The sequence below is a fragment of the Musa acuminata genome, chromosome BXJ1-10, assembly GCF_036884655.1.
Source record: "Musa acuminata AAA Group cultivar baxijiao chromosome BXJ1-10, Cavendish_Baxijiao_AAA, whole genome shotgun sequence".
Classification (NCBI taxonomy): domain Eukaryota; kingdom Viridiplantae; phylum Streptophyta; class Magnoliopsida; order Zingiberales; family Musaceae; genus Musa; species Musa acuminata.
The window spans coordinates 19,496,280-19,522,132 of NC_088336.1; the positions used below are offsets into that span (position 1 = coordinate 19,496,280).

The 25,853-nt window shown below is 40.3% G+C and overlaps 6 protein-coding genes across 12 annotated transcripts; 4 read left to right on the top strand and 2 right to left on the bottom strand.

The window, feature by feature from the left end:
- Nucleotides 1-1,463: 1,463 nt before the first annotated feature.
- LOC135582176 (probable apyrase 7) lies at nucleotides 1,464-9,919 on the top strand. 3 transcript variants are annotated; one of them, XM_065086178.1, is made up of 4 exons: nucleotides 1,464-1,882; nucleotides 2,850-3,052; nucleotides 3,633-5,608; nucleotides 8,847-9,919. In XM_065086178.1, exons 3-4 carry the CDS (start codon nucleotides 3,781-3,783, stop codon nucleotides 9,140-9,142), a joined length of 2,124 nt encoding a protein of 707 aa, XP_064942250.1. In that variant the 5' UTR covers nucleotides 1,464-1,882; nucleotides 2,850-3,052; nucleotides 3,633-3,780; the 3' UTR covers nucleotides 9,143-9,919. The 3 variants fall into 3 exon arrangements, with proteins under 3 accessions (XP_064942250.1, XP_064942252.1, XP_064942249.1); XM_065086180.1 differs by lacking the exon at nucleotides 2,850-3,052 and having other exon boundaries at nucleotides 8,847-9,166; nucleotides 9,433-9,919; XM_065086177.1 differs by lacking the exon at nucleotides 2,850-3,052.
- A 934-nt stretch (nucleotides 9,920-10,853) lies between these two features.
- On the top strand, nucleotides 10,854-15,015 carry LOC104000503 (transcription factor SRM1). 5 transcript variants are annotated; one of them, XM_009422583.3, is made up of 4 exons: nucleotides 10,854-11,043; nucleotides 11,112-11,214; nucleotides 11,724-12,381; nucleotides 14,149-15,015. In XM_009422583.3, exons 3-4 carry the CDS (start codon nucleotides 12,008-12,010, stop codon nucleotides 14,603-14,605), a joined length of 831 nt encoding a protein of 276 aa, XP_009420858.2. In that variant the 5' UTR covers nucleotides 10,854-11,043; nucleotides 11,112-11,214; nucleotides 11,724-12,007; the 3' UTR covers nucleotides 14,606-15,015. The 5 variants fall into 5 exon arrangements, with proteins under 5 accessions (XP_009420858.2, XP_009420859.2, XP_009420854.2 ...); XM_009422584.3 differs by lacking the exon at nucleotides 11,112-11,214; XM_009422579.3 differs by lacking the exons at nucleotides 10,854-11,043; nucleotides 11,112-11,214 and adding an exon at nucleotides 11,227-11,452 and having other exon boundaries at nucleotides 11,529-12,381.
- A 667-nt stretch (nucleotides 15,016-15,682) lies between these two features.
- LOC135595357 (GEM-like protein 7) lies at nucleotides 15,683-17,843 on the top strand. The gene is made up of 4 exons (XM_065086182.1): nucleotides 15,683-16,793; nucleotides 16,875-16,955; nucleotides 17,165-17,439; nucleotides 17,537-17,843. Exons 1-4 carry the CDS (start codon nucleotides 16,643-16,645, stop codon nucleotides 17,726-17,728), a joined length of 699 nt encoding a protein of 232 aa, XP_064942254.1. The 5' UTR covers nucleotides 15,683-16,642; the 3' UTR covers nucleotides 17,729-17,843.
- Nucleotides 17,844-17,968: 125 nt separating this feature from the next.
- Nucleotides 17,969-20,015, bottom strand: LOC104000594 (pentatricopeptide repeat-containing protein At2g22410, mitochondrial-like). Its single transcript, XM_009422673.2, has one exon. It carries the CDS (start codon nucleotides 20,013-20,015, stop codon nucleotides 18,408-18,410), a length of 1,608 nt encoding a protein of 535 aa, XP_009420948.2. The 3' UTR covers nucleotides 17,969-18,407.
- Nucleotides 20,016-20,245: 230 nt separating this feature from the next.
- On the bottom strand, nucleotides 20,246-21,070 carry LOC135594747 (uncharacterized). Its single transcript, XM_065085257.1, has one exon. It carries the CDS (start codon nucleotides 21,068-21,070, stop codon nucleotides 20,246-20,248), a length of 825 nt encoding a protein of 274 aa, XP_064941329.1.
- A 1,265-nt stretch (nucleotides 21,071-22,335) lies between these two features.
- LOC104000501 (protein ROOT PRIMORDIUM DEFECTIVE 1) lies at nucleotides 22,336-24,230 on the top strand. Its single transcript, XM_009422575.3, has one exon. The coding sequence runs from the start codon at nucleotides 22,418-22,420 to the stop codon at nucleotides 23,621-23,623; it is 1,206 nt and encodes a 401-aa protein (XP_009420850.3). The 5' UTR covers nucleotides 22,336-22,417; the 3' UTR covers nucleotides 23,624-24,230.
- Nucleotides 24,231-25,853: the final 1,623 nt, after the last annotated feature.

A 25,853-nucleotide genomic window follows, 5' to 3' on the forward strand; every position in this document is an offset into this window, starting at 1 on the left:
CGAATTCGGGGGGTCATGAATCTACGGCTTTGAGACCCGAACCACAGACGCCTTACATATCAAGTTGCACGTGTCAGGCATGGGAGAGAGGGTTGGCTCGGGAGTACCGTACCACAGTGGCTTCAGGTGGTGGTTCGTCAGCGACACATTCAAGTGTGTCTTCGACAGAATATAAAATGAGAGAAATTAATGTAATATAATATTGGTAGATTTCGACCAGACTTATAAATATATAATTAATTCGCTGAAGGGATGGAAAGAGAAATAAAAATATAATTATGAAAATTTTACTAAAAAGGGCTTTTATGTGTCACTCCTTTCAAGTTTGCCAACAGCACATTTGGCCCTACAAATTTAATACTATATATATTATTAGTATCAATTTTGATTATCAATTTGATATGAATAATCTTTCGAGTCTTAATGGGCTATAGGTGATTGTGATATTGTCTATGCTCCATTCCATCATTCTTGCAAGACAAAACTTGTTTATAAGGAAGCTTAATTTCTATCAATATTGAAAATTTGAAATTTATTACTTGTATAATGGATAGATGATATTTTTTATGCCTTCATCTAATAAATATGGATGCAATCAATGTATAAAATACTTTATCCAATTAGGATATTTCTAGTGATGTTTATGTTGGATGTACAAATCATAAGTGACGAATTTTTTTTGTTTAATTAGGAGACACCAAATACTTTCATGCTTATATATTAGATAAATGATTCATAGGGATACGTCTTATATGAATAAGGCATATATAGTGATTTAGTGATACATGCATTACATTCTTTTAGGTACATCGGATGTTCTAGATACTTGTTTTAGATACATTGGATGATTATAAAAAAGATATATAACATGATTAAAGTACATTAAATATTATGATATGTCGATTTTATGTTAGAGAGATACTTTGCATCTTTAGAGTATATTAGAAGCTTGGATGGTTATATTCAGAATAAACACATCACAAAGCATCTTAACTTTAAAAAAAAAATTTGTAAAACATTCTCAAAAGATTATTTTACCGAACCTACTAGTGTCTCTCACATTGCACCGTCACCTTTTTATTGTTCGCCATCACCTCTATACCCTCATCGAACTAAGTGTATAGGCACCTATACTAATCCTAATCATCCTTACTGGATCATAAAAACATTGCTCACGAAGAAAAAAAAAAGTAATCGATAAAATCAGCTCACGCGCTAAGGAATAAGCGACCAGAGATGATTGTTGAAGCAAAAGGTGACAACCAATTAGGTAGAGGACAATGATCTATAAATGTAGGATTATTATTTAAAAAATATTATCCAAAAAATTTTCAAGGTTTTTTTCGAAAATTCATCCAGTTATATATATATATATATATATATATATATATATATATATATATATATATATATATATATATATATATATATATATATATAGAAAGTAGTGGTTTAATGAAAAATAGAAATCAAAACATATCTTCGGACTCGTTCTCTCGCCGAATACCTGCTCCTCGCCGCTGGCTTCAGTCTCCGGAGGAGATCGCCGCTCGTGGTTTCTCTTCCTTCATCCGATCGCCGCGTTCGCCGCTGCCGCAGGTGCCCTCTGCCCATTCCTGGATCGACACTGCAGCTGCTGCCTCCGCACTCTCCGATTTCGGGGATAGCCGTCGCCGATCACCCAATCCTGGAAGTACCGCCGTCCTTTCCTCCAATCTGTTCGCTCTATCCTCCGATCTCCACGACAACCGGAGTTTTCTGGCCGCTTCGCCCGTCGCAACTCAACGCTTGATCTCCACGCCGCTGCCGATGATCTTGGCCATTGTCGAGTTCCTCCTCCGCCCGCCAATCTTTATCTCTCCTTGGAACTTATATTTATAAGGTATTCCATCAAATCCTAGATTCGTAACTAAAATCGAAATCCGTGGTCGATGACTTCCCAATTCCTTCTCGTCTGATGCATCTTGTATGTATAGTTACTCTAATTTGACCACATTTTGTGAGGAGGGAGGAGATTTGATTTGATTTGATTTGATTCGTGTCTCTATGAAGATATTTCGTTTAGGTTACATGTATGACATTGTATGACATCGAGCGTCACAATTTAATACTCGCTCTTGTGGGATAATCGTTTGCTCGGATCTGCCTTTAACAGTTATAGTGGTTGCGACTAAATATTGTATTATAGTATATATTGGAGAGCTAGGAAAGATGGATTATTCTCATCTGTTGTAGAAGGAAGTGGATCAAATTGAATATTGGATGAATGGTGCAGCGAAGCTCTCTATCAAGAAATTAAATGAACAGAAACATACAAGCTCAATTTGAGGTTAAAATTTTATGAATTAAATTTTTTTGTTGTTTCATGTGGATTTTGTTGAAATTGATTTGGTCTTTGTTATTGTCAAGAAAACTATGCCCAGGCCCCAGTAGTTTTTCTAGGGATCTCTAGTTCATCAATTTGAAAATTTCCGTTATTGCATTTCCAGTGAAAATATGAGTAAATCTTTCTTGGATTAATTGAAAAAAATTATGATTCCTTCTCACTCTATCAGTGGTTTTGTTAGGTTATACACCTCAGCAGGTTTAGTGAAAATCTGTCACAAATCATAATTACTTCTCTCTTTATCTGTGGTTTTGTGTGGCTATATTCCTCATCAAATTTGGTGAACAACTTTTAGAAGTCAAGAATTCATAAATATTTCAACAACTTTGACAATATATGGAAACAAGGAAGGAGATTTCTGGTATCAAACCCGTATTGGGTGATCATTAGACTGCTATGGGTCTGGTCCATGCCAAAGAACCAACAGACTGCATGTCATTATGTACCTGTGTACGTTCTGCAGGGGAAGGAAGAAGGGAGAATAAGGAAGAAAAAGGAAGGGAAAACAAAGAACAGGAAGAGGAGGCAGTGGAGGAAGAGGAGGAGAAGTACCAAGATGACGTAGGTGGCAGGCGATGGTTGGATAGGTGGTGGTAGTGATTGGGCAACAGCACATGAAGAGGGAGAACAGGCTTGCGAGGAGTCACAAGCCCTAAAAGCTATCAGGTTCGGCCTTTAATTTACAAATAAAAGGGACTAAACAACGTTAAGAGGGAAAAAATAAAAGAAAAAAAAGAGACCAGACATTCCAAAATGGGATGGTCCGCATCTTGGTTCATGCCAATCTGGGCGAAATTAAATTCCTTACTTCTCCTAACGAATTTCATGCCCTATATCACTTCTTATACATCCATTATATTCAGTTGGAAGTGTTTTAGGCTTTTGCTTCATAAATGCTGTGAAATAGATTCAATTGATCAGCTGTTAGGACTAGACTTTAAAGAAATAAGCTACAAATAAGTTCCTGCGAAGCTTGATCTTACTTCAGTTTTGTGTTTCTTTTCTCTCCAAGGAATGACTTATAACATCTAGTTGTCATCAAAATAGAATCTTTCATGCAGCTGCATCAATTATTTTACATATTCAAACTAGTTTATGTCATTAAATTTTGCTATTAATGATATAATAAAATTGCCTATATATGGTAGAAAATTTATTAGTTCTACTCTTATGCTCGCTATGTCAATAGTATCAATTAGATGATTTTATTTGAAAGCCATATTTTTAATAACAAATACATTTTCAGGTAAATTATTATATAGAGGAAGCTGGAAATTCGTAACAGCGTAGGTGATAATCTGGAGGCAAATGGTATCTAACAGCACTGCAGTCCTCCATACGTTGTCTATTAAAACAGTTTATATTATATTACTGGATCTCCTGAAAGGGAAAACATGCAACTTTCCTCATCTCTCCATGATCTGAAAACATTATCTGAACAAAATTCAGGTGAGGATGATGATCTTGAAAGCGATAGGAGTTATGGAGATGCAAAACCTTTTCGTGCTCTTCAAAGGGAAGGTGCCACATCAAGTTTTTCAAAGGATAAGTCCTATCCAACTATTCCAACTACAAGGAAGAAATGGCTTTGGGCAACAGTAGGCATTATTGCACTACTATTATTGTTCTCATTGATCTTACTATGTTCTGGATTCTACAGTACTTTTTTGTCACATGAAGCATCTGAGCATTATGTTATACTTGATTGTGGTAGTACTGGCACTCGGGTTTATGTTTACAAGTGGACTTTTGATCAAAATAAAGGACATAGAAACTTGCCTATTGCATTGAAATCCTTACCTCAAAGAAATCCTAGAACACAGAGTGGCCGTGCTTATCACCGTATGGAAACAGAGCCAGGTTTTGATAAGCTTGTTCATGACAAATATGGCTTAAGGGCTGTTTTGCAGCCACTCCTACTGTGGGCTGAGAAACAAATACCAAAGCATGCTCATAAAGATACATCACTTTTTCTATATGCTACAGCTGGAGTTCGCAGGTTACCTAAGTCTGATTCAGACTGGCTTCTGGATAAAGCATGGACCATTTTGAAGAAATCATCATTTTTATGCAGGAGAGATTGGATTAAGCTTATATCTGGCATGGAGGAAGCCTATTATGGGTGGATAGCTCTTAATCATCACATGGGTTTATTGGGTTCCTTGCCAGCTGGAAAAACATACGGTTCACTTGATCTAGGTGGTTCGTCGTTGCAAGTTACTTTTGAGACAGAGACGCCCATACATGCTGATACAAGTATAAGTTTGAGAATTGCATCTGCTAATCACCATCTTAGTGCATATTCTTTATCAGGATATGGATTGAATGATGCATTTGACAAGTCTGTGGCCCATCTTTTCAGAAAGTTTGTGGGTACAGGAGCTGGTTTGAATAATAAGTTACAGCTTAAACATCCTTGCTTAAATAATGGTTATAGGGACAAGTATACCTGTTCTCGTTGTGCCTCAGTTAAGCAAGAAGGAAGTCCTTTGACTGGAGGGAAAACCATGAGCAAGAAGAAAACTGGAATAGTTGTTGAATTGATTGGTGCCCCACAATGGGAAGAATGTCGTTCACTTGCAAGATTAACAGTTAATCGGTCAGCATGGTCTAACTTCAGTTCTGGAATTGATTGTGAACTTAAACCCTGTGCTCTGAGTGATGGTTTACCTCAGCCACGTGGGAAATTCTATGCCATGTCAGGTTTCTATGTGGTTTTTCGGTTTTTTAACTTGTCCTCCGAGGCTTCACTTGAAGATGTATTAATAATGGGTCAGAAATTTTGTGGAAAAACCTGGAAAGTTGCAAAGAATAGTGTTGCAGCGCAGCCTTTTATAGAACAATATTGCTTTAGGGCCCCCTATGTTGCATCCCTTTTGAGAGATGGGTTGCACATTAAGGATAATCAGGTGATTATTGGTTCTGGAAGTATTACTTGGACCCTCGGGGTTGCCTTATTGGAGGCTGGACAAGCATTGTCCAAGAGAGTTGAAGTAAAAGGCTATGAAATAATATATAGAGACATACATCCAGCTATTTTTGTAGTAATCTTTTTTGTCTCGGTTTTACTACTTTGTTGTGCATTGTCATGTGTAAGCAATTGGATGCCAAGATTTCTCCGACGATCTTGCATCTTACTCTTCAGGTATAAGAGTTTGACAAACTCTGTTCTTAATATCCCTTCCCCTTTCAGATTCCAGCGGCGGAGTCCTATTATCTCAGGTAAGCTCACCATTGTTGATAGTTTTGATTGCCGCACATGCTTTCATCAGCATTTATTAATCCAAGAAAATTCCTGTTTTGTGCATCTATAGAGAAATTACTTTTAGCCATTACATAAGCCAGATATGATGTTTGTTCACATCTCTTGGCTATAGTCATGAAAGAGTTGCCTTTGTCACATTTTTGAAAAGATAAACACTGGTTTCAGCATATTTATCGTGTAAGAAAAATGTTCTTTGTATCAGAATGATGGTCTTGGTTTAAATATAATGACACTTAATGTTGTATTATGTACAAAAAATTTTGGATTAATTTTTAACTCAAATCCGTGTCATTAAAGAATCTAACTTGATGCCTTCTAAGCAAATTTTTGCTGACATTCATGGTATTGTAATGGGTGATATAAATTGCTAGTAAACTTGCATATCTTAAATTTGTTTGATGATGGAGTAATCAGGTTGAGGGAGTCTTTACTGAAAGTGTTGTTGGGTCAATGCCACCCCACCCGTTTAGATTCCTGGATTAGCCCCCAGGTCAGGAGATCTTGACCTGTAGCAGGGCAAGTGGTGTTCGGGTGAAGCATATGTTTTCTTAATAGTATGTTCAACTCAACCTACCTTGAGCCATATCCTGAATTATTTTCTAAAAATCATTTTAAAGCATGTATGAGACTCTTGACATACTAAATCAACAGACTTAACTATATGGTTTTAGTTTGGTTCAGGAAATCCTCCTGCTGTTGGATGGGTCATGTTTGGGTAATGGCATCTCAACCCGACCCAGAATAGCCCTAAGTAATATATTTTATTAGGTTACTTGTCCTTTTTTTAGGGTTTGTCTGGTTCAATGAAAATGTTAAAAACAAGATGTTTGCTCTTGGAATAACTTCAGACTATTCCAGGATGTAGTTATTTTGAGGATTCTAGTCAAATTTGAACTTAATTTACTCTATAGGTTGAAGTAATTAATTTACTATATAGCTTGAATTAACTGCTGCTTCACTTGGAACAATTCAAACATGCCTTTAGAGTGAGGATGTCAAGGGATTATATCTGGTTTGTGTTCATGTCTTAATTTACACCAATTTGGGTTTGTATCTAAAAAAACTTTACTTTAATTCAAAGTTTACTAATTAAGATGTACTTTTAAATATGTCATATCAAGTCATTTTGTCTCTTCGGAGACATCCGATAAAATTGGAATGATACAGAGCATATCAAGTCATTTTCAGGCTGCATGTATTTGTTTCATATTGATTTTGTGTCTCTTAGTAATTGTGCTATCTTGTCATGTGAATTCTGACTTGTATCATCTTGTTTTGTTTAAGATTGACACTCTTATGGAACGTTCACAGGATTGGGATTAGTCAAAAAGTAAATTTACAATTGAAAATTCTAAAAAACAAAACTAAAAGAAATATAAAGTAATTGGAAAAAAAATTATATACTAGCTAAAATATTGATTTTAGCTAAAGTGTGTTCACCAGTCACAACAGATGGTCCACTTGAACCTGTGGCAGTCTCAACCAAATCAAAAGGAGAACTAACATGTGCTGTCCTTAGCTAACTTGGGCTTATGTTGCAAGTTGAGAAGAATCTCAAAGAGCAGCAATTACTCAGATTTCTACTAGGAATCAGCATATTGCCAGCATCGGGCATTTGATCTTAGTGCATAGTGTTTTGAGGAGTTGAAGAGTACAAAAGCTGCACCCAAGGATTTAAATATTGGTCCAGTACAGTAATAGTATATTGGGCTATATGTCTATCTATCTATATCACCTAGTATCATTGAATACAACAATAAAAAAAAAATGATATATATATATATATATATATATATATATATATATATATATATACTAGTATGAATTATATGTTCCCACCCTTGTTTGCATTAGTAATTATTATTTGTTACGTACCAATCCGGCTGGCATCTAATCTTCACAAAATTATAAAAAAATATTAAAAATAGTAAATAGATAGAATTAGGAAAACTAATAGAGAAGTGATGTTAGTCTCATATGATTAGGCTTATGTATTTTAGTCAATGAAAAACCTTGTATCCCTCTTTAGAAAACTGTATTGTCATGCAGGCCCTTATTTTAGATAACTCTGTTTTCATATTTGTAATTTTTTCTGTAATTAACCTATTTTTCCTTTAATTTGGAATTTTGAGAAAGCTTTCTTCTCTAGTTGGTAAACAGTAGAGGCCCTATCAATGCCTTGGCAAGCTTTATGATGATGATCATGGCCAAAATATCATGTACATTGAATGACCAGCCTCCGCGTCTCTGCCTAATGCCAACTTAAGCAATAGCAATAACCCCTTCTGGTGGATGTGCGAGAGCTCAACACTGGCTACTAAGACATCATTGCTGATGTGCAGGAGCCCAAATTTGTATCTACATAAGTGAAGAACATTGGTTGATGTACATGGGTTTTCATTCAACAAACTTGAAGTCTTCTAGAAACTGCCTCTAATCCTTTTCATTCAACAAACATGAAGTCTTCAACTATTTTCTTCTTTGTCATCATTCTTTCATATCCTCTGCGGTAATTATTTATTCCAGTCAAATCAGTTCTGAATTAAATTTAACTTACACCCTCAGCAACTATGATAAACCTGAAAGTGACAAGGTTTTATCATACTGCCATGTTTGTGAAAGAAAGGGAATCTAAATGTAGATCTAGCAGAGTGTAGTGAAACTCGTAGCTGATAAGTTGAATATTATATCAATTTATTGTGTGTTTGGGACAAATTTTAAGGTGCTTTCTCTCACTTTAAAAGCTTTCTTTTGTTTGGTAACAAAGATTAACTTTTTTCTTTTTCTTTCATGAACTTATTTTACCAAATCACATAAAATTCCAATTATTCTATGATGTAGCTTGAATATCTTTTACTTCTAGATTGTCTGATTGGATGAAGGTTCTATATGCACATTTGGGATACTTATTGGTTGACTTTCAAGCTAGTGCAATAATGAGCTTGATCAATTGATGTTGCTACTTCTAGATTATGGATATAAATTTTTGAGACATGGGGCATGATCTGGTTGCCAATTGGTTCTTTGTAAGATCAAAAATTTCAGTTTGTCATTTTTGTAATTACAGAATTGGACTGGTCAAATTTTGTGAACTCGGAAAAAGAATTACTAGTATGTTACTGGCATTTCATGACAAAAGACATGAAAATCAGAATTTGAGCCTTTTTAGTTCTTTTCTTTTCTTCTAATATTTAGGTGATGGAAGGGTAAAGACACCACTCAGTCCTACCATTAGTGGTTCTCAGCAGCATCCATTTAACATGGGACAGGGCTTGGGAGGCAGCAGCGTTCATCTTAGTGAATCTTCTGTGCTTCCTTTGGTTGTCTCTCATAGTTATTCATCTGGTAGTTTAGGCCAAATGCAGTTTGGCAGTGGAGCAGGATCCTTCTGGCCACCTCACCGGGGTAAGACAACACTTTCAAGCCGCAGATCTCAGTCAAGAGAAGACCTCAGTTCTTCATTAGCAGATGCCCATGTGGTGAAGGTTTGACCTACATGTTCCACTGCAGGCCTGGTACAAGTCCTTATAACCTATGCAACTTTTTCCTTGATAGATCTCCTTTTCTTATGCAGAGAACCTTCGGTGAAAATATTAGTTATTCCAGTTATATCTAGGATTACAACTTAAGAATAACATGTTCAATCGGTCTGTGGTTAACATGAGTAGTCAGCTTGCAGTTTCATTTCTGAAATTTCAAAATTATAGTAGGCTATATGTGCTGAGTGCTGTAGCTGTGTGTATCGGGTGCTGCTTTTGAAGCAGGTGTTTGAATTTAACAGATCAGAATCCTGACGATTTATCTACTTCCAAAATTGCAACATTCTTCCATTCACCTCTGGCCAGGTGCTCGGACGATGTCCCCACTCTGATCTCTAACTCGATGGAGGTTCGTTTGGATCGGTCTTCATTATTTTCAATTTTGTAGCAGAGTAAAATCTTTTTGATTCTGTTTTCGTGACTGCCAATAGAAGTTTGAATGGTCATGTCCAACTATGGCTGTTACACCAACACTGATTGATGCAGATAAAAGAATACAGTCGAGTTGTTCGCACAATCATGAGGTGCGGGATCATTTTCCATTTGTTGGATTTTATTTTTCACAGCCTTAAGATCTTGTATTTATTTTCTTTTTGTGGAACTAACACTGGTTAGATCCGAGAATATTGTACTCATCGGCATCGCAACAAAGCTCAGTAGCTGAAAATTGTTTCCTTTCATTCAATGAGCCTATCGATAACATGCAAATCCGCCTGTGTAAACTTTATATGGGTCAGCTTGTTTGTTTGCACCTGAGCCTCAAAGTTACAGAGACTTCCTTAATTGCTAGGTTTTGCCTCAATCTACTTGGGTGAAGGGCATTCCATCTTTCTACGGTGGCACAGGTTATGGCTGAGATAAATCTGGGTTTGTAGATGTGAGTCTGCATCAATTGCAGAATAATGTTATGCTCTTTCGACTGCCAATTCATCTTGGTAAGGATAAAGAACTGCATGCTGTTCGTTTTCTATTTTGTACACTATTTACACATTAACATCATTGGATCTCTGATCGATTGATTGCGCACAGAATGTTTTTACTAGATTTTCCTCAAACATCTACCAGCGAGGTAATTGGACGCTGCAGTGGATCCCGCGCGGGGCCCGTTCGTCAATTTGCCGTTTTTATGTATCTATTCTAGATAACATATTTCCTCCTACAAATATACCCCTAAAATATGAAGATCCCACCCACACATATATGCTCGTCTTGTTACTATCATCCAAAAAGACTAAGCAAATATATGAAGGTACCTAAAACACTTAAAATTTTCACTTGGAATATTAATGCTAGTTGTAAATTAAACATCTCTGATCTTACAGCAAAATAATAATCAACTAAGGGTAAGCTCAAAGCCATATAAGCAAAATTTTGGATTTTGAAGACAGTCTAGCTTGTACAGTCAGTCCAATCTAATTACTACTGTGTGTAAAAAGAAATAATGATAATAAAAAAGAAAAAGTAGACATGTATGTCAATTATTATTATTATTATTATTTGGTGTACTTCACACTTCAAAAAGTATGTGATGGCAAGTACACTAAATATCTTTAAAGACATGAGTGGCAAACATGTGATTTTCCTGGGCCTTTTTGTCTCTGGTCGTCTTTTGGAAAAGAGGCTTTCCAGTCGAGAGGGGGGCTAAATTTTGGACTGAGCTATTCACTCTTTGGCCGCTTTGAGGAGGAAATGAAAGAGCTATTCATTACTTCGTAGGAACAGTCTCAAACAGCACAAAGGAATCATCCATCGGTCGATGCGAATGATTGAAATCATTGATGTGTGTGGAGATGCGGTGTCTCTGTCGGTTGACTCGATAGGTTAATTCTGGGTCTTTTACTGCAAGTATAAAGGTAAAACCATTCAGGTTTGTGTTTTTTTGGATTGATGTCCTCGGAATTGAAACTGTGAGAACCCGTAGATCTGAATGATTGAGAATCATTGGTGTTTGGATTGGTGCTGATTCTGCCATCCATCATTGGGAGGAAAAAGAATTGCATTATTGTGTTGGTTGACTTGTGGAGGTAAAATTCTTCGATTATTTGTGTCTTTATATTATCTTTGGATTGATAGCCTTCAATCGGGACTTGACCATAGGGAACAATTGAATTCTGGGTTGCCATCCCAATCATCCACACCTTTCTCTTTTGTTCCTTTTACCCTGCAATCACATCCATCTGCGTCTTGGTCTGCTCCCACTGGTCCCTTCCAATCTCCGGTTTCCCAAATCCCTAATTCCCTTCTCGTTATCTCTATCTTCAGGTATGGATATTTTCCTTCCATTTTAATCTTGTTTGATTGTGCCAACCTTTGCAGTTGAGCTTCTTTGCAATCGCAGGAAACCCTACTTTTGCTGTGGAGTGATTAGCCTGCTTTTCTTTGTTGTGTGGATTAGGGTTTTTTTTTGTTGTTGTTGTTGGGTGCCTCTCTTGGCTGCTTGTGTGAAGTTGGTTATCTTTCCTTATCTGTCCCCCCCCACACACATCTTCCCCGGAATCTCACTCCACAACCTCGTTTTGCATGATTTTTTCAGCTATTGATCGATCGGCATCTGTTGATTCGCCATTCAAGAAACAGTTCGGATCTGATTTCCAACAGCTATTTAGGCGAAGATCATCGGTGGGATGGTCATCAATCTGAAGGAGAGAGAGAGAGAGAGAGAGCTAGTGTAGAAAACAGATCCTATCTTGTGTTCAGGAGTTGATGATTTTGGATTTTGGAGCTTTGACTGGTGTTGGAAACTTTGGAGCCCTCTGTCTCGGTTTCAGGTCCCTTCTGTTTTGCTAGTTATATGCTTTATACACTGGGCTGGTGAAGATGGTGATGGAAGAAGTGAGCTGCAGTTCATCCTGGACAAGGGAGCAGGAAAAAGCATTTGAAAATGCTTTGGCAACGCATCCTGAGGATTGCAGCGACTGGTGGGAGAAAATTGCCGCCAATGTGCCTGGGAAATCAATAGAGGATGTAAAGAACCACTATGAGCTTTTGCTAGAGGATATCAATGGAATCGAGTCTGGCCGAGTCCCTCTACCTTGCTATCCATCTTTGTCGGACGGTGATGACCATGCTAATGATGGCGTTAGTGGTAAGAAGGGAGGGCTTTCACATGGTGATCCCAGTCATAGTGGGAAAGCTTCGAAATCAGATCAAGAACGCAAAAAGGGAATCGCATGGACTGAGGATGAACACAGGTGAATTCGTACTCACTTTATTTTATTCTCTTTGTTCAACATCTTAACCTCAACGTGTTGAGATATGAAGGAAAATGATGGTGCTAGCCTTTATGAATTCTTGGCCCACATATGATTAATATAACAAAGATTTAGTTTCTCTCAAGAACTTTCTCGTCAAATGAAACTTTTGTGAATACTACTAGGCTTTGTAAGAACTACTTGATTTTGGAACCTGAATTTGAAAGTGCATCCTGTATCTTATGACCAAGCTGGCCGCTAAGACTATGAAATGTTGCTATGACGCAAATATCTTCTTTTTGTTGTTGTCTTACCAGCAAGATGAGTGGTTCCTTCCATGGAGAATGAAACATATGTTGGCTTTCTTCTGTATATTAGACATAATATCAGGTTTAGAACTTTTGTATTGGTCATGCTATCCTGACATTTTGATGAAATATCTAGACAATTTTGTGAACTTTGAAGGCATAACTACCATATTTTGTCTATAATCAGTGGAACCTTTCAGTTGCTTCATTGGATGGTACCATTTTTCTGCTTTATAATAGTGTTCGTGAACTAACATCGGTAGAACATTGTGGTGATTTTCATCAAGAGAACCTAACAGCATTGGCATGGATGCCTGAAGTTTGGTAATTATATATAGCACCTGAACGGGATCTTTTCTTGTGTTCTTTCTTCCATGGGTGTTCTAATTTTGAAGGTGTCCTAAGAAGTAATCACCTGTGACGTAAACTTGGTGCTATGGTCTATGTAATGCCAATAGTTTCTTTATTGACAGGAGATCATATGGTTATTATTCTTACTAGTAAAATATTTCATCATGTTTTGTAATGACTTGTCATGTTGATGATTTCTGTTTCTTTCTTGGTATCGTCTTTCTGGATATGCAACCACATATTTCTCGCTGTCATCTGAAGCAAATACTACAAACTGATCTGGTTCACTCTCTTTTACTTGGTAGCAATCTGTATCTGTTGCTGGGACCTTTTCAGTATCAGGCGGTCCATCTATGATAGCACACACCTCAGTCTTCTGGATGTAGGTTATCAGTCATTTTCACTAATGAAGTCCTGCTTGTCATCAGAGAAAAGGGAACGTATTGGTCAGCTTCCCTAGCTTTGCACTATGTTCTCTAGTTAAGGATTTATTTTGTCAAGAGAACTAGCAAATATGTTAGATTTTAGGATTTATTTTTTTGGTTTTCCCTAGTTATCTTAAAAGTAAAGCCACAACTGATATCAACTAGCTGTATTGGGAGTTTGGGTTTGTGACATGTTTTTCACCCTTTGACGCTGTTTCCTGCCTAAGTCTCATCTCAAACAGAGTTGTTTTACTTGTTTCTGTATTTATATCTCTTTCTCTGGATATCCTATTGAGCAGTAAACGAATGATTTTACTGTCTCCTGAAGGTAATTGAGTTACAAACATCAGAAATAAGAAAATAAGGAGGCCTCTGGTCACATGCTTTTGGGTTCCTCTTAGCATATTACTATTTACATAATTCATTGGTCCAGAGATAGTATAAAATGAAAACCAATCTTGTTATTGTTGACTGCTTGACGCTCAACATCACATCTTACATTGATATGCTGTCTGGCACTTGTGTGTGAATGTCTTGCGGTGGTGACTGCTTTGATTACATTTTCAACATCAGATGCTTTTGTGAATGTGTTGCTCTGTTTTTTCTACTAGCAGGTTGTTTGTTATTATCAAGATCTATGATAAGGAAATGAATAACTATATCTACTGTTGGATCTTCTGCAGATTGTTCCTTCTTGGACTTGATAAATATGGCAAAGGTGATTGGAGAAGCATTTCTCGGAATTTCGTAATATCGAGAACACCTACACAGGTCGCAAGCCATGCCCAAAAGTACTTCATTCGGTTGAACTCGATGAACAAAGAGCGGAGAAGGACCAGCATCCATGATATCACCAGTGTCGGCAACATAGACATATCGACTCAACCGCCAATCACTGGTCAAACGAGCAGTCCAGTTGCAGCTACGGGGAGTTCGATCAACCAATCTCCTCAGCCATATGGAACTGCCATCGGACAGCCGGTTGGTGGTCCTATGATGCCAGCAGTAGGCACTCCGATTAATCTTCCTGTTCCCGGAGCACCTCATATGGCTTATGGGGTTCGAGCAGTGGTTCCTGGTGCCCAAGTGAACATTCCACCAAGTACGTATCCGATGCCGCCAACATCGTGTAATCGATAGTAGCAGCAGTATGTCATTCTGGGCAAAAGAAAGGAAGTGCTGCTTGTTTCTCATGCAACTTCATTATCATCTCAAATAAGCTGATGGCTGGAAAAGCATCCTTTTCTTGATGTATCTGAGGGCTCGCTGCAGGTTAGATAGACAAGAGCAGCTCTTAGCACTGTTGTTAATCATATTACTTGTGTGATGACTCCTTCCAATCCTATTCAGAAACAATAAGTGCAGGATTCAAATGGTGTCACAGCAACCGAGTGGTATATGAGTCATGTCATGTTGACATATGTAGTGATCTTGCATACACCTTTTTCATCTACTCCTTATAAAGGAAAGAAAAATAAGAACTTGTTTTCGAAATAGTGCTGTATTTTTATGCAGATTGCAATATAAATATCCGGTTGTTTGCGGTTTTAGCTTTCGAACTGCGATGGATCTCATGAATGGGTGTCAGCTGCTTCAGTGATAGATTTTCAAAGCTGTAAAAAAAATTCAAGTATTTTTCTAATTTGTAGTAGGAATCAAATTAGCTGAAAGATAAGAAATTTATATATGAAAATAAATATTTAGATATTAGGATTTGCTTTATAAATACCTTATATATTTCAAGGATTTAGCAGAGAGGAGTTATAAAGGAAAAGCACTATAAGAGTCTTTTTTTGGAACTAAACTAGAGAGGTCAGGAGAAAAGCTTTTTAAGGGGTTTAATCTTGAGTGTGTGTTAACTAAAAAAAAACCTATAGTTTATTTTTTACATGATAAAAAAATTTGATATCTTTTAATGAATATAAGTAGAGAGTATTCAATATGAGCATATAGACTTGGAAAAATTTTTGATTCAAATGAATCTAATATGAACATGATAAATCCTAAAATTATTTTTGCGAGCAAAGGTAAACTCTTATAAGACATCATCATCGGTTCTCTTACTCCTCGATCAATATAATATTAAATATAATTATTATATCAAACATTTTGTGTGGAACCATGTCTAAGAAGGCGACTTAGATGTAGCCCAACATTCAAGGAACGTGACACAGGCCCCATGGATGATTCCACTGCTCCACGGAAACGATGCTTCAGAGACATGGGTGGGTCTTCGAGTGTGGGCCCCCAACAAAATTTGTTTCCGCAAGCAAGCAGGTACAGAATGGCAAAAGTAAGCTTTTTACAGGGAGGCCAAATCTGCAGAAGCTTCTTCCTTTTCTTTCTTGCCACAGATGTGATTAGTTCAGCACTTCCTTCAATCAAAAGATTGCTTCTCCAATCTGTCTGTTTGTTCTGATGCAGTAACACATATGTATCTCCAGCTAAGCAAACAAATCTTAATCTGGCTTCCGGCTCAAAAGCTTCCTCCAAAGCCAGCAAACAAGGACAGCATAATAAGCTGCTGATTCATTCTTGTGTCAGGCAAGCAGGGATGTCGGCATGGAGCTTAATAGGACAATTTCAAATAATTACATGAAAAAGAAGGTGGAGGTGTTTTGGTTCCATCTAAGCACATGGCATGTCCCTGCATGATGTGCTTGGCGATGGCACCATACTTTTACCTTCCTTTACTTCATCAAATAATTTGAGCTCTCTCTCTCTGTCACACTTCATAATTATATAACAAGATTTCACCACAGGTAACTTGATTTTTTTCTCTGAGAATAACATGGCACAGTGTTTTCTCTTGAAACTTCATGGATGAATATCGATTCAAAACTGAACACCCTAATACCATGTTAGACGATTTGATTGTGTTCCCAGTAAAAAACTTGTGGTTAGAAAAGGCCCCGATATTTTATTTAACTCCAACAATGATGATCTACTTTTTCTCTTTCTTTTCATGAGGATGCCTTTGTAGCTGCTGATCCCATGCTGATTCTGCTTTTCACCAGTTGCATGTAATATTAATGTAATTGCCTTTGTTGCTTTGGATGACAGTGTCCAAGGTTGCTTCACCTTATAAGAGAAGCCTCCCCACCAGCCTTATTTGGAACACAGAATCCGCACACAACTTCTCCCAGCTAGTGGCAGCAGGAGGAGCCCCGGCTCAATATGAAGAACATAAACCATCATCAAGCTGGAGGTGTTCCTATTAGGTCGATCGGATATGCAGCTGAAGTGGCTGGAAAACCTGCTGTTTCTACAGATCTTAATAGACTCTGTCTTCAAACCACTTCGTCAGATTCCTCCCAGTATAAACAGAGTAATATCTTCTTTCTCATATGAAGTTGCTATTTTCATTGATCGTCTTGCAGAAATTCAATAGAATTATTCTGTGATGCAGAAGAAGTGGATTCACTAATGGCTTGGATGAGCAAATTCAGAAAGAAGGCAGACAGCTACATGAAAGGCATAAAATATCATGGTAAGTTTTCTGGCTTCCTCCGTCATTCCAAAGTTCAAGAACCTGTCCTTTTGGAACATACGAGAAAAAAATCAATGTTAAATAGTAATCTCTGCAACGCCTGTTTTCGTGTGTTTTTGTGACGAACACTGCCTGGAATTCCAAACCAGCATAGCAAAGAACTTGTTTCCAAGTGACTCATCTCAGTTAACCTCTTTTGGAAATTTCAGTGAGTCTAGGGCCCAAAATCTCGGAGACAGTGAAGGGAAAATTGAGCTTGGGTGCAAAGATTCTTCAAGCTGGAGGTGTTGAAAGAGTCTTCAGGCAGAATTTCTCGGTTGCAAAAGGAGAGAAGCTGTTGAAGGCATTCCAGTGCTATCTGTCAACCACAGCAGGCCCTATAGCAGGACTGCTCTTCATTTCCACTGACAAGATAGCGTTCCGGAGTGATCGATCCCTCAGGATCACTTCTCCCAAAGGAAATTTGGCGAGAGTTCCTTACAAGGTGCTTCTTTTCAGAATCCAACACCGAAAAGTAGAGAATTTACGATCGATAAGATATGTAGAATGTTTTCACATTTAACTTCCATTGACTGCCACAGGTTTTGATCCCAGTAGGAAGGGTGAAAAGGGCCAGCCTGAGTGAGAACTCAGACAAGCCTCATCAAAAGTACATCCAGATTGTCACCGGGGATGATTTTGAGTTCTGGTTTATGGGTTTTCTCTGTTATCAGAGATCTCTGAAGTACTTAAGAAGAGCAATCTCAAGATCTCAAGTAGGAGTTCTGCAGTGAAAGGAATTGGAGTGCCTTCTTGATTCGAATAGTTCTGTACATTTAGGTGGTGGAGTGTTATGACTTGTATTTGGTACTGAAACTGCTCTCAATTTTCCAGAAGAGTCAAGTTCAATGCCGTCCTGGAAATAGAATCCTGCATTTTTCTTCTATAACTCCATGATTCCCGTAGATAAAAGTCAAGTTTGTGGCAAACTCCTTTGTGCTAACCTCTAACTTTCCAAGCTTTAAGAATTTTCATGGTAAATTCTTGATGCAAAACTTCTCCCCATTTGTGACCCGTATCTTATACATGACAACTCTTTTTTCCTTCTTGAACTTCTCTTCTAGTGATCATCATTAAAGTCTCCCACTTATTTCCTGAAATTTGCTTGAAGGAAATATCAGCTCTATATTAATTGATTAATTTTGATGAGTTCAATTCTGTTCACATGGTAGGTTAATTCTATAATCCTCTCTTCTACCCATTTCAGACCTTTAGGGATTGCCTAGTATGATATCCAATGGGTTTTGCTCCTTCGACAACCTGGGCTTGGACAAAACTCCATTTGTTTGGGTTCTGATGTTCATAGCTTAGCTTGCAGTAAAACACCATTTTCTTTGACAGGCAGCAAGATGATGAAACCGACAAATTGCTCGGCATATGAAATAACTTACAGATGTAAGAACAATCAACTACCTAAATGAATAGCTCTGGGTCCAGAAAAAAATCACCTGGGTCACTTTCATCGAATATGGAGATATTGCTATCCATCTTGAGTTGCTTGGCCATCCCTTCCAAGAGAACATATATGTCACTTCGAAGGTGATGTGTCCTGTCTTCTACTAGAAATCCATGGACAAATCCATCCACCTCAATCCAGCTACATCCAGGTTGCTTGACCACCTTCCTGTTCCACATCTTCTTTCTCATCTCCAAGGCTTCTTCCCATCTGTTCGATGAGGCATACATGTTCCACAGCAGCACATAGACGCCATCATCCTCTGGTTCTTTTCTAATTATCTCCTTCCCTGCAACCTCAGCTAAATGAGCATCACTGTGAGCTAGGCATGCACTAAGCAGAGATCGCCAAATGATGGCATCTGGTTCTGTGTCCATCTTTTCGATGAGCGACTTTGCTTCGCTTAGCAATCCAGCTCGCCCTAACAAATCAATCATGCATCCATAGTGCTCTAGCTGAGGAGATAAATTGAAGATTGACTTCATTCTGCCAAACCATTTTCTACCTTCATGTATCATCCCAGAATGGCTGCATGCTGACAAAACACCTACAAATGTGACTTCATTTGGGAGAACTCCAGAATCTAACATCTTGGAGAACACTTTCATGGCTCCATATCCATCTCCATGAGCTGCTAAACCAGAAATCATTGTGGTCCATGTGAAAACGTCCTTGTAGATCATCTCATCAAAAATTTGGTAGGCCATTCCAACATTCCCACTCTTCGAGTACATATCTACCACTGCATTATAGATAGTAACATCAGCATCAACATTTATCTTGTTGATATATGCATGTACCGTGCGTCCAAGGTCTAGTGCTCCAATATCGGCACAAGCTGAGAGAACTCCCACCAGCGTGATCGGAGTGGGAATGTGCCCCTCTGATTTCATCCGAAGGAACAGCTGTAGCGCCCGGACCGGATGCTTTGCTTGCACATGACCAGTGATCATCACTGTCCAGCAACTCGTGTCCTTCATCGGCATTTCATCAAATAACTGGCATGCTGATTCCAATCCAATGTGTTTCATATTCCCATGAAGCATGCTGCTCCACGTTACAGAATCTCTCACAACCATTTCACTGAAAACCTTGCGAGCCAACTCAATCCTTCCATTTCTACAGTACATATCGATCAACGCATTGCCAACGACCGTCTCGCCGCCCAACCCCCATCGATAGACCATAGCATGAACCGTCCTACCGATTCTGACATCGCCCATCCGGCCTGAAGCGGAGAGGGCGCTAACAACGGCGAAGCCATCCGGCGGCCCACCAGAGCACAATATTCCAGAGAACAAGGAGACGGCTCCGAGGTGGTCATCGGATCGAACGCAGAGCGACATGAGGCTAGTGGTGGAGACGATGTCGGGGATGGGGATCTCGCGGAAGAGGCTACGGGCATCATTGGCATGGCCAAATCGGGCGTAGGCGTTGAGGATCTGGCAGGAGATAAATTGGCGGTGGGGGTGGAGGCCTTCGACGACGGATCGGCCATGGATTTGTTGGAGTTCCTTTAGGGTCGCGCATTTACTGAGGAGCAGGCGGCAGTTTCTTGTGGTCATACGCCTTTCGAGTGACGGCAGGGGAGGGAAGGCGGGAGCGGAAACGGGCTGTTATCATTGGGTTCGGTCCGGTTCGAGCAATTTGGGCCCGGTTTGAGCAATTCAAGTGTAAACTCATCTTCCGGTTTAGAAGAATCTACGAGCAGTCTCCGTTCTCCACTAATACCGTTAATTAATAGGGTTTTAACGATTAACGAGTTATTAGGTAAGTTTGTGTAGGGAGATGGACATTAATATGACGTGTCGATTGCCATATCTAGCTGCCGCCGGCGGCTGCTGGGAAGCCGGATCTGCTCGTAGTTCTTCTTGATGAAAGCCTCAATTCGCCGGTTCAACTCGTCGTGACTCGCGGATGGGGGAGCCTCCTCCGGTCGTCTCGCGGCCCGAGACGGCTTCTCCATTATCGCCTTCCACGTGGCGTTCATCGAAACGTCCTCCATACCTGCTTTGCCCGCGGCGGCCGGCACGTCCTCCGCTTCCGCCACCGCAATGCTGCTCTTGGATTCCGGTTCCACGATCTCTTTCGCCAAAAACACCGACGAAGCCATGGATCTTTCGTCTGATTCTTTCGTGAGGCACGACGCGTCGGACGACGAGGACTCACCGAGTTCCGGCCCCGGGACCGCCGCCGCCGTCTTCGGAGATATCGAGATTTCGTCGCGGCAGATCTCAGGCGAGGGAGTCCGGAGAAGGCTCGCATCAGGAATCGGCTCAAAACACTCGATTTTTCGAGGATTCTCGGGCTCCGTCTTCCTCTCCTGCGCCTTCCATTGCTCGCTGTGGTGGTGGTGGTGCTGCTGCTGCTGTTCAGAGAGCTTCCAAATGACAAGTACAATGAAATGGATGGCTACGAGCAGGTATGGAGGGGCGATCCACGAGCGAAGGAAGGACAAGGATCCCGGGAGGGCAGAGGCTAGGGCCCCGATGGCAGCGGGGACGGCGACTCTGGCGGCGGCGCCGAAGGAGAGGATGCCAAGGAAGCAAAAAGCAATCTTGGCGGCCAGAATCATGGTTTCATATCCGCTGGTCTGAGAACGCCATCTCGGATTCGCCATCTCTGCAAACAATGTTTCAAAGACAAACGTAAAAGCTCGACCTAATGAAAGCTCCAAAGAGCTCACTCAAATAAGATTCTAAATCTAAGAGCAGTAGAGCGCCATTGGCATCAAAGATCCGAGAGGAGACGCCATTGTTACCGCTTCTGAAGCTTTTTGCTGCGTTTGAGAGAGACAATGTAGGGGACGGCTCGAATTCGACGAGTAGACAGCGAGGGGTGTTTATGATGGAGGGGAAGAGTGAGGAAGATGAGCGACTTCAAAGACAGCGTAAAGGCGAGCGAGTTGGTTAGCGTGGACGAGACTCGGTGAACCGCTGCCATTGGATGGACAACGGAGGGTTACTCGAACTGCTCTAAATCCTGTGTGTCGTCGCAACCGCCAACCACGAGACAATTCACTGCGGCTCGGCCACGTTTGTCTTTATTCCATAGCGACGCGTTGACAAACTCAACGATGCTCGGAAGATTCCACCCACTTAGAGGACCTCAAAACATACTGTTCCGTCTTCCATCTTTCTGTCACAAAGAGAAGAAGGTGTGAATCGATCAGAAAAAGCCAATAATAATAAAACTCATACCTAACACTCAAAATCTTAAGCCATGTTGTTCTCAGCAGTTTGTTTCCATGGAGCTTGCTGTGCAAGAAAAAAATGGAATCACCATAGAACAGAGAGCACGCAGAGGGAAAACCACAGGGATGAGGGTTGGTGGAAGTGATGCTTTCCTAGAATTAATTATGGTAAGTTGAGCAAACAGTGATTTGTACAAAGGGAAATATGATTGATGGATTATAATCAACTAATGATAAATAAGTCACATCTAATTGAGTTAATTATAAATTATCTTTTATAATTAATTATTTTTAACATTTCGATCCTTATATTTTTAAAAATTATATTAAGATTTTTAATTCATAAAAATAAAATATTTAATATATTATTTTAGTAATTTTTAATATATATATATATATATATATATATGATTATAATTTTTAAAAATATAAGGATGGAGATACTAAAAATAATTAATTATAAAATTAATTTATAATTAGCCTCACCTAAGAACGTGATACAGATTTCATTGAACAGCTATGAATGCAACGAAGAACATTTGTTAAAGCAGTAAAGAAATCATAAAGGAAGAAAACCTCGTATATTCCAGTGTGATCTTAATGGGTCGGATACTGGTTGAACAGATGGGTTCGGATCCATTACGAACGGCTCTTACTAGCACAAGAAGATGGACGATCCATTTGTCACGGCTCCGAGAGGGTTTAGGTCGGGTTCAGCTTATTCACCCCTCTCGCTCTCTCCGGCACCGCCGCCACTGCTCTGCGCTCGCCACCATGTCGGGAGGCGCTGCGGCCGCATGTCTCCCCACCCTTTTCCGCCGCTGCAAGACCACCTCTGCCCAGTACGTGGCCAGTCGATCCATGGACCCAACCTTTGAGAAGCTGATGGAGGGGTACAAGCACTTCCTCAAGGTGCTCGCCGTCCAGGACCTTATCCTCGCCTCCCCTACCGCTTCCCTCCCTCTCCCCGTCCTCTCCGCCGCCGCCCCCCGCCTTCGCTTATCCCGCGGCGCCACCCACTTCGTCCGCACATTCCCCCGCATCTTCTCCCTCCTTTACGACCCCTCCGCCGCTCAGCCCCTCGTCCGCCTCACCCCCACCGCCGCCCGCATCGCCTCTGATGAGTCCGATGCCGCCTCCGCCTCCGCCCCCGATGCCGTTGACCGATTGCGGCGGCTCCTCTGCATGTCATCCTCCCGATCCCTCCCCCTCCGTGCCGTCTTCAGGGTTTGGAGAGAGCTCGGTCTCCCCGACGACTTCGAGGACTCGATCATCGCCCGTAACTCCACCATCTTCGCTCTTCGCACGAACCCTAGGGAAACCAACACCCATCTCCTCGAGTTCGTCGACCAATCCCAAACCCCCAAATTTACCCCGGTGGTGGATGCTTGGCGGTGCCAGGAGCGGAACCAAGCAGACGAGGCAGAGCTGAAGTTCGCATTCAAGCAAGGGTTTCCTCCCGGGATGCGGCTGACCAAAAATTACCGCGCCAGATTGAAGGAGTGGCAGCGATTGCCGTACGCGGGGCCGTACGACGTCGGTGGTGGCGGAAACGCAAGGTCGAAAGCTGGAATGCGGGCGCTGGAGAAGAGGGCGGTGGGGATCGCGCACGAGTTCTTGAGCTTGACGGTGGAGAAGATGGTGGAGGTAGAGAAGATTAGCCACTTCAGGAAGTGGTTCGGGGTTGATCTCAACATAAGGGACCTGTTCCTGGACCACCCTGGGATGTTCTACCTTTCGACGAAGGGGAAGCGGCACACGGTGTTCCTCAGGGAGGCTTATGACAAGGGGAGGTTGATCGATCCGAATCCAATTTACGAGGCGAGAAGGAGGCTTCTTGAGCTCGTGCTAATGCGCCGCCGAGGAATGGGTGCTGATTCAGCGGGAAGGAGAGCATCAAGATCCGAAGAGGACGTAGAAGTTGACATGGAAGAAGGGTGTTCTTCAGATTCAGATACTCGATATGATTTTGGAGAGTAGTGAACACATTTGGGATAAGATTATTCTTTTATTTGTATCTATACGGTCAGCTGGAAGCAACATATTAGATCTCCCGAATCTATGTGATTAAATCTGGATTTTCTGATGCGTGTTCATATCATGCAATATCATGAAGAGCTTTAAGAGGTTTCCTTCCTCCCAAGTCAAAGCAAAGGAGAGGGAGAGGGAGAGGGAGAGGCCATGGCGATGGCACCTTGGTCTCCTGCGGGTATGGACAGAGGACGAAGCATTGCTGGCGGATATATGAAATCTTTGATTTGAGTGGGCTCTTCCACCGCATCAGAAAAGTTCCTTCAAGCCCAAATCCCTGTAATTACCTGTCCATATTTTTTTATATATTATTCCAAAGGAGGCAAATGTCCGGTGGAGGAAAAAAAAGGGAGAAGGAGAAGAAGGAAGATGAGAAGAAGTGATTTGGGCTTAGGGTTTTGGCTCAATTTCTATCAAATTCTTTTTAGGCAAGTGTTCTAACATCTTTCTATAGTAATTTTGATTCTTGATTTCATCTTGATTATGAGTATTTTGAAGAGTCTTGTCTTTGCAAATGATATCAATCTTGATGAGCTCTAAATTTGTGAATTTGAAATTTTTCGAGATTCTAATATTTCTGCATTGTTTCGGTTATAACTTTTTTTTGTACGGAATTCTAATTTGAGTAAAACTTGATTATTTGAAAACTAGACTTGTATAGATTTCTTATCACCTTTAAATAGTAAAACTTGATTATTATCTCTTTTTGTACAAAATAGAGACAATAATTTATGAACTTTAAATATTAAATTACGTAACTTTTTATTGAAAACTCTAATTAGTACAAAATTTATTTCATTTGAAACTAGACTCCTATATCTATAAATTTCTACCCAAATATATGTTTCAATTGAGGATTATGTAAAATAGAGATAATATTTTTTGATATTTCGATACTAAATCACTTGTAACTTCTTGTGCAAATTCTAATTTGTACAAAACTTATTTTATCAGAAAGTATACTGATATATCTATATCATTCCAACGACATCTTTCTTAAGTTAATTGAAACATAATTGATTATCTAAATAATTCATATTATGTCTCATAGATTCTATCATAACAAAATTGTTATAATTTTTTTTTATCTATTCTTGTTTCTATCTGTTGGTGAACTTACGTGTCGTGGCCGAGGAGTTAGCACGGCTTGGTCCACGGGTCGATGTCCGGAGTTCCTGGCGCTCGGGAGTGCATCTCTTGGTCGGTCGGAAGGAATGCCGAGGCCGAGTCGGATCAGGGGTCGGGACGATCGCGCCTCCGGGGGTGGCCGAGTTCCTGCAAACAGGCCCTGATCGGGGGGTTCCTGACTTGGGCCCCTCGTAGATTAAGTCAGTGGTCTCTTTCTCTTTTTCTTTTCCGTCCCCTGGCCAGGTGTCGATCAGGGGCTTTTATGTTACTGCATGAGGGTCGGTCATACGTGGATTTAGCATGGCGACCAATCCCCTGAGTGATGAGATGTTACATTCATGTGGCTGCCGCCCGGTATGCACGGAACGGAGCCATGTGACGTCGTCCCAAGCTTTCCGGGATGGGACTTTCCGAGGGGGCACCTCCCTGTACGGGCTTCGGCTCGACGCGGGAAAGCAGCTCTTGAGCTGACTTGGCACGGGCGTGATGTGGCGTGGGTCGTGACGTGGGCGAGGTCCAAAATATGTCTTATCACTATCTTTATGAATTTGATTTCATCTAGAATTCTTCCCTCAATTGAGCCTTATGTGATTACTTTAAACTCTTATATCTCTTGTCATTTATTTTTATCATATCTGAATGTACTATAAAAAAGTTTATGTTACCTTATATTGTTTACACAAGTACATTTTTGTTGTTCCGCATGTCTTCCTACACATGCTAAATTTCTTACTCGCAACATCCTTTTGTACTCTAGTATTTGTGGGATAATGTGAACTTTTGCCAGAAACGAGAAAGGAAGTTATGTATAGAGCCCGCAATACTTTTGTGGACCTCCTATGACTTACATGAGTGGATGAAACTCTCAAACGTGAAAGACTTATGTTAATGGTCATCCAGAAATAAATGGACCATTTTATGTTATACTAGGCTAACGTTTGGATCCTGAAAACCCTGACGGATGTCTTCCCTTCTTCGTCTCCTATCTCATATGCTAACTCCCTCTTTAGCTCGAGTTTCGTTATCAACCATGACTCATCTTCATCCTCCT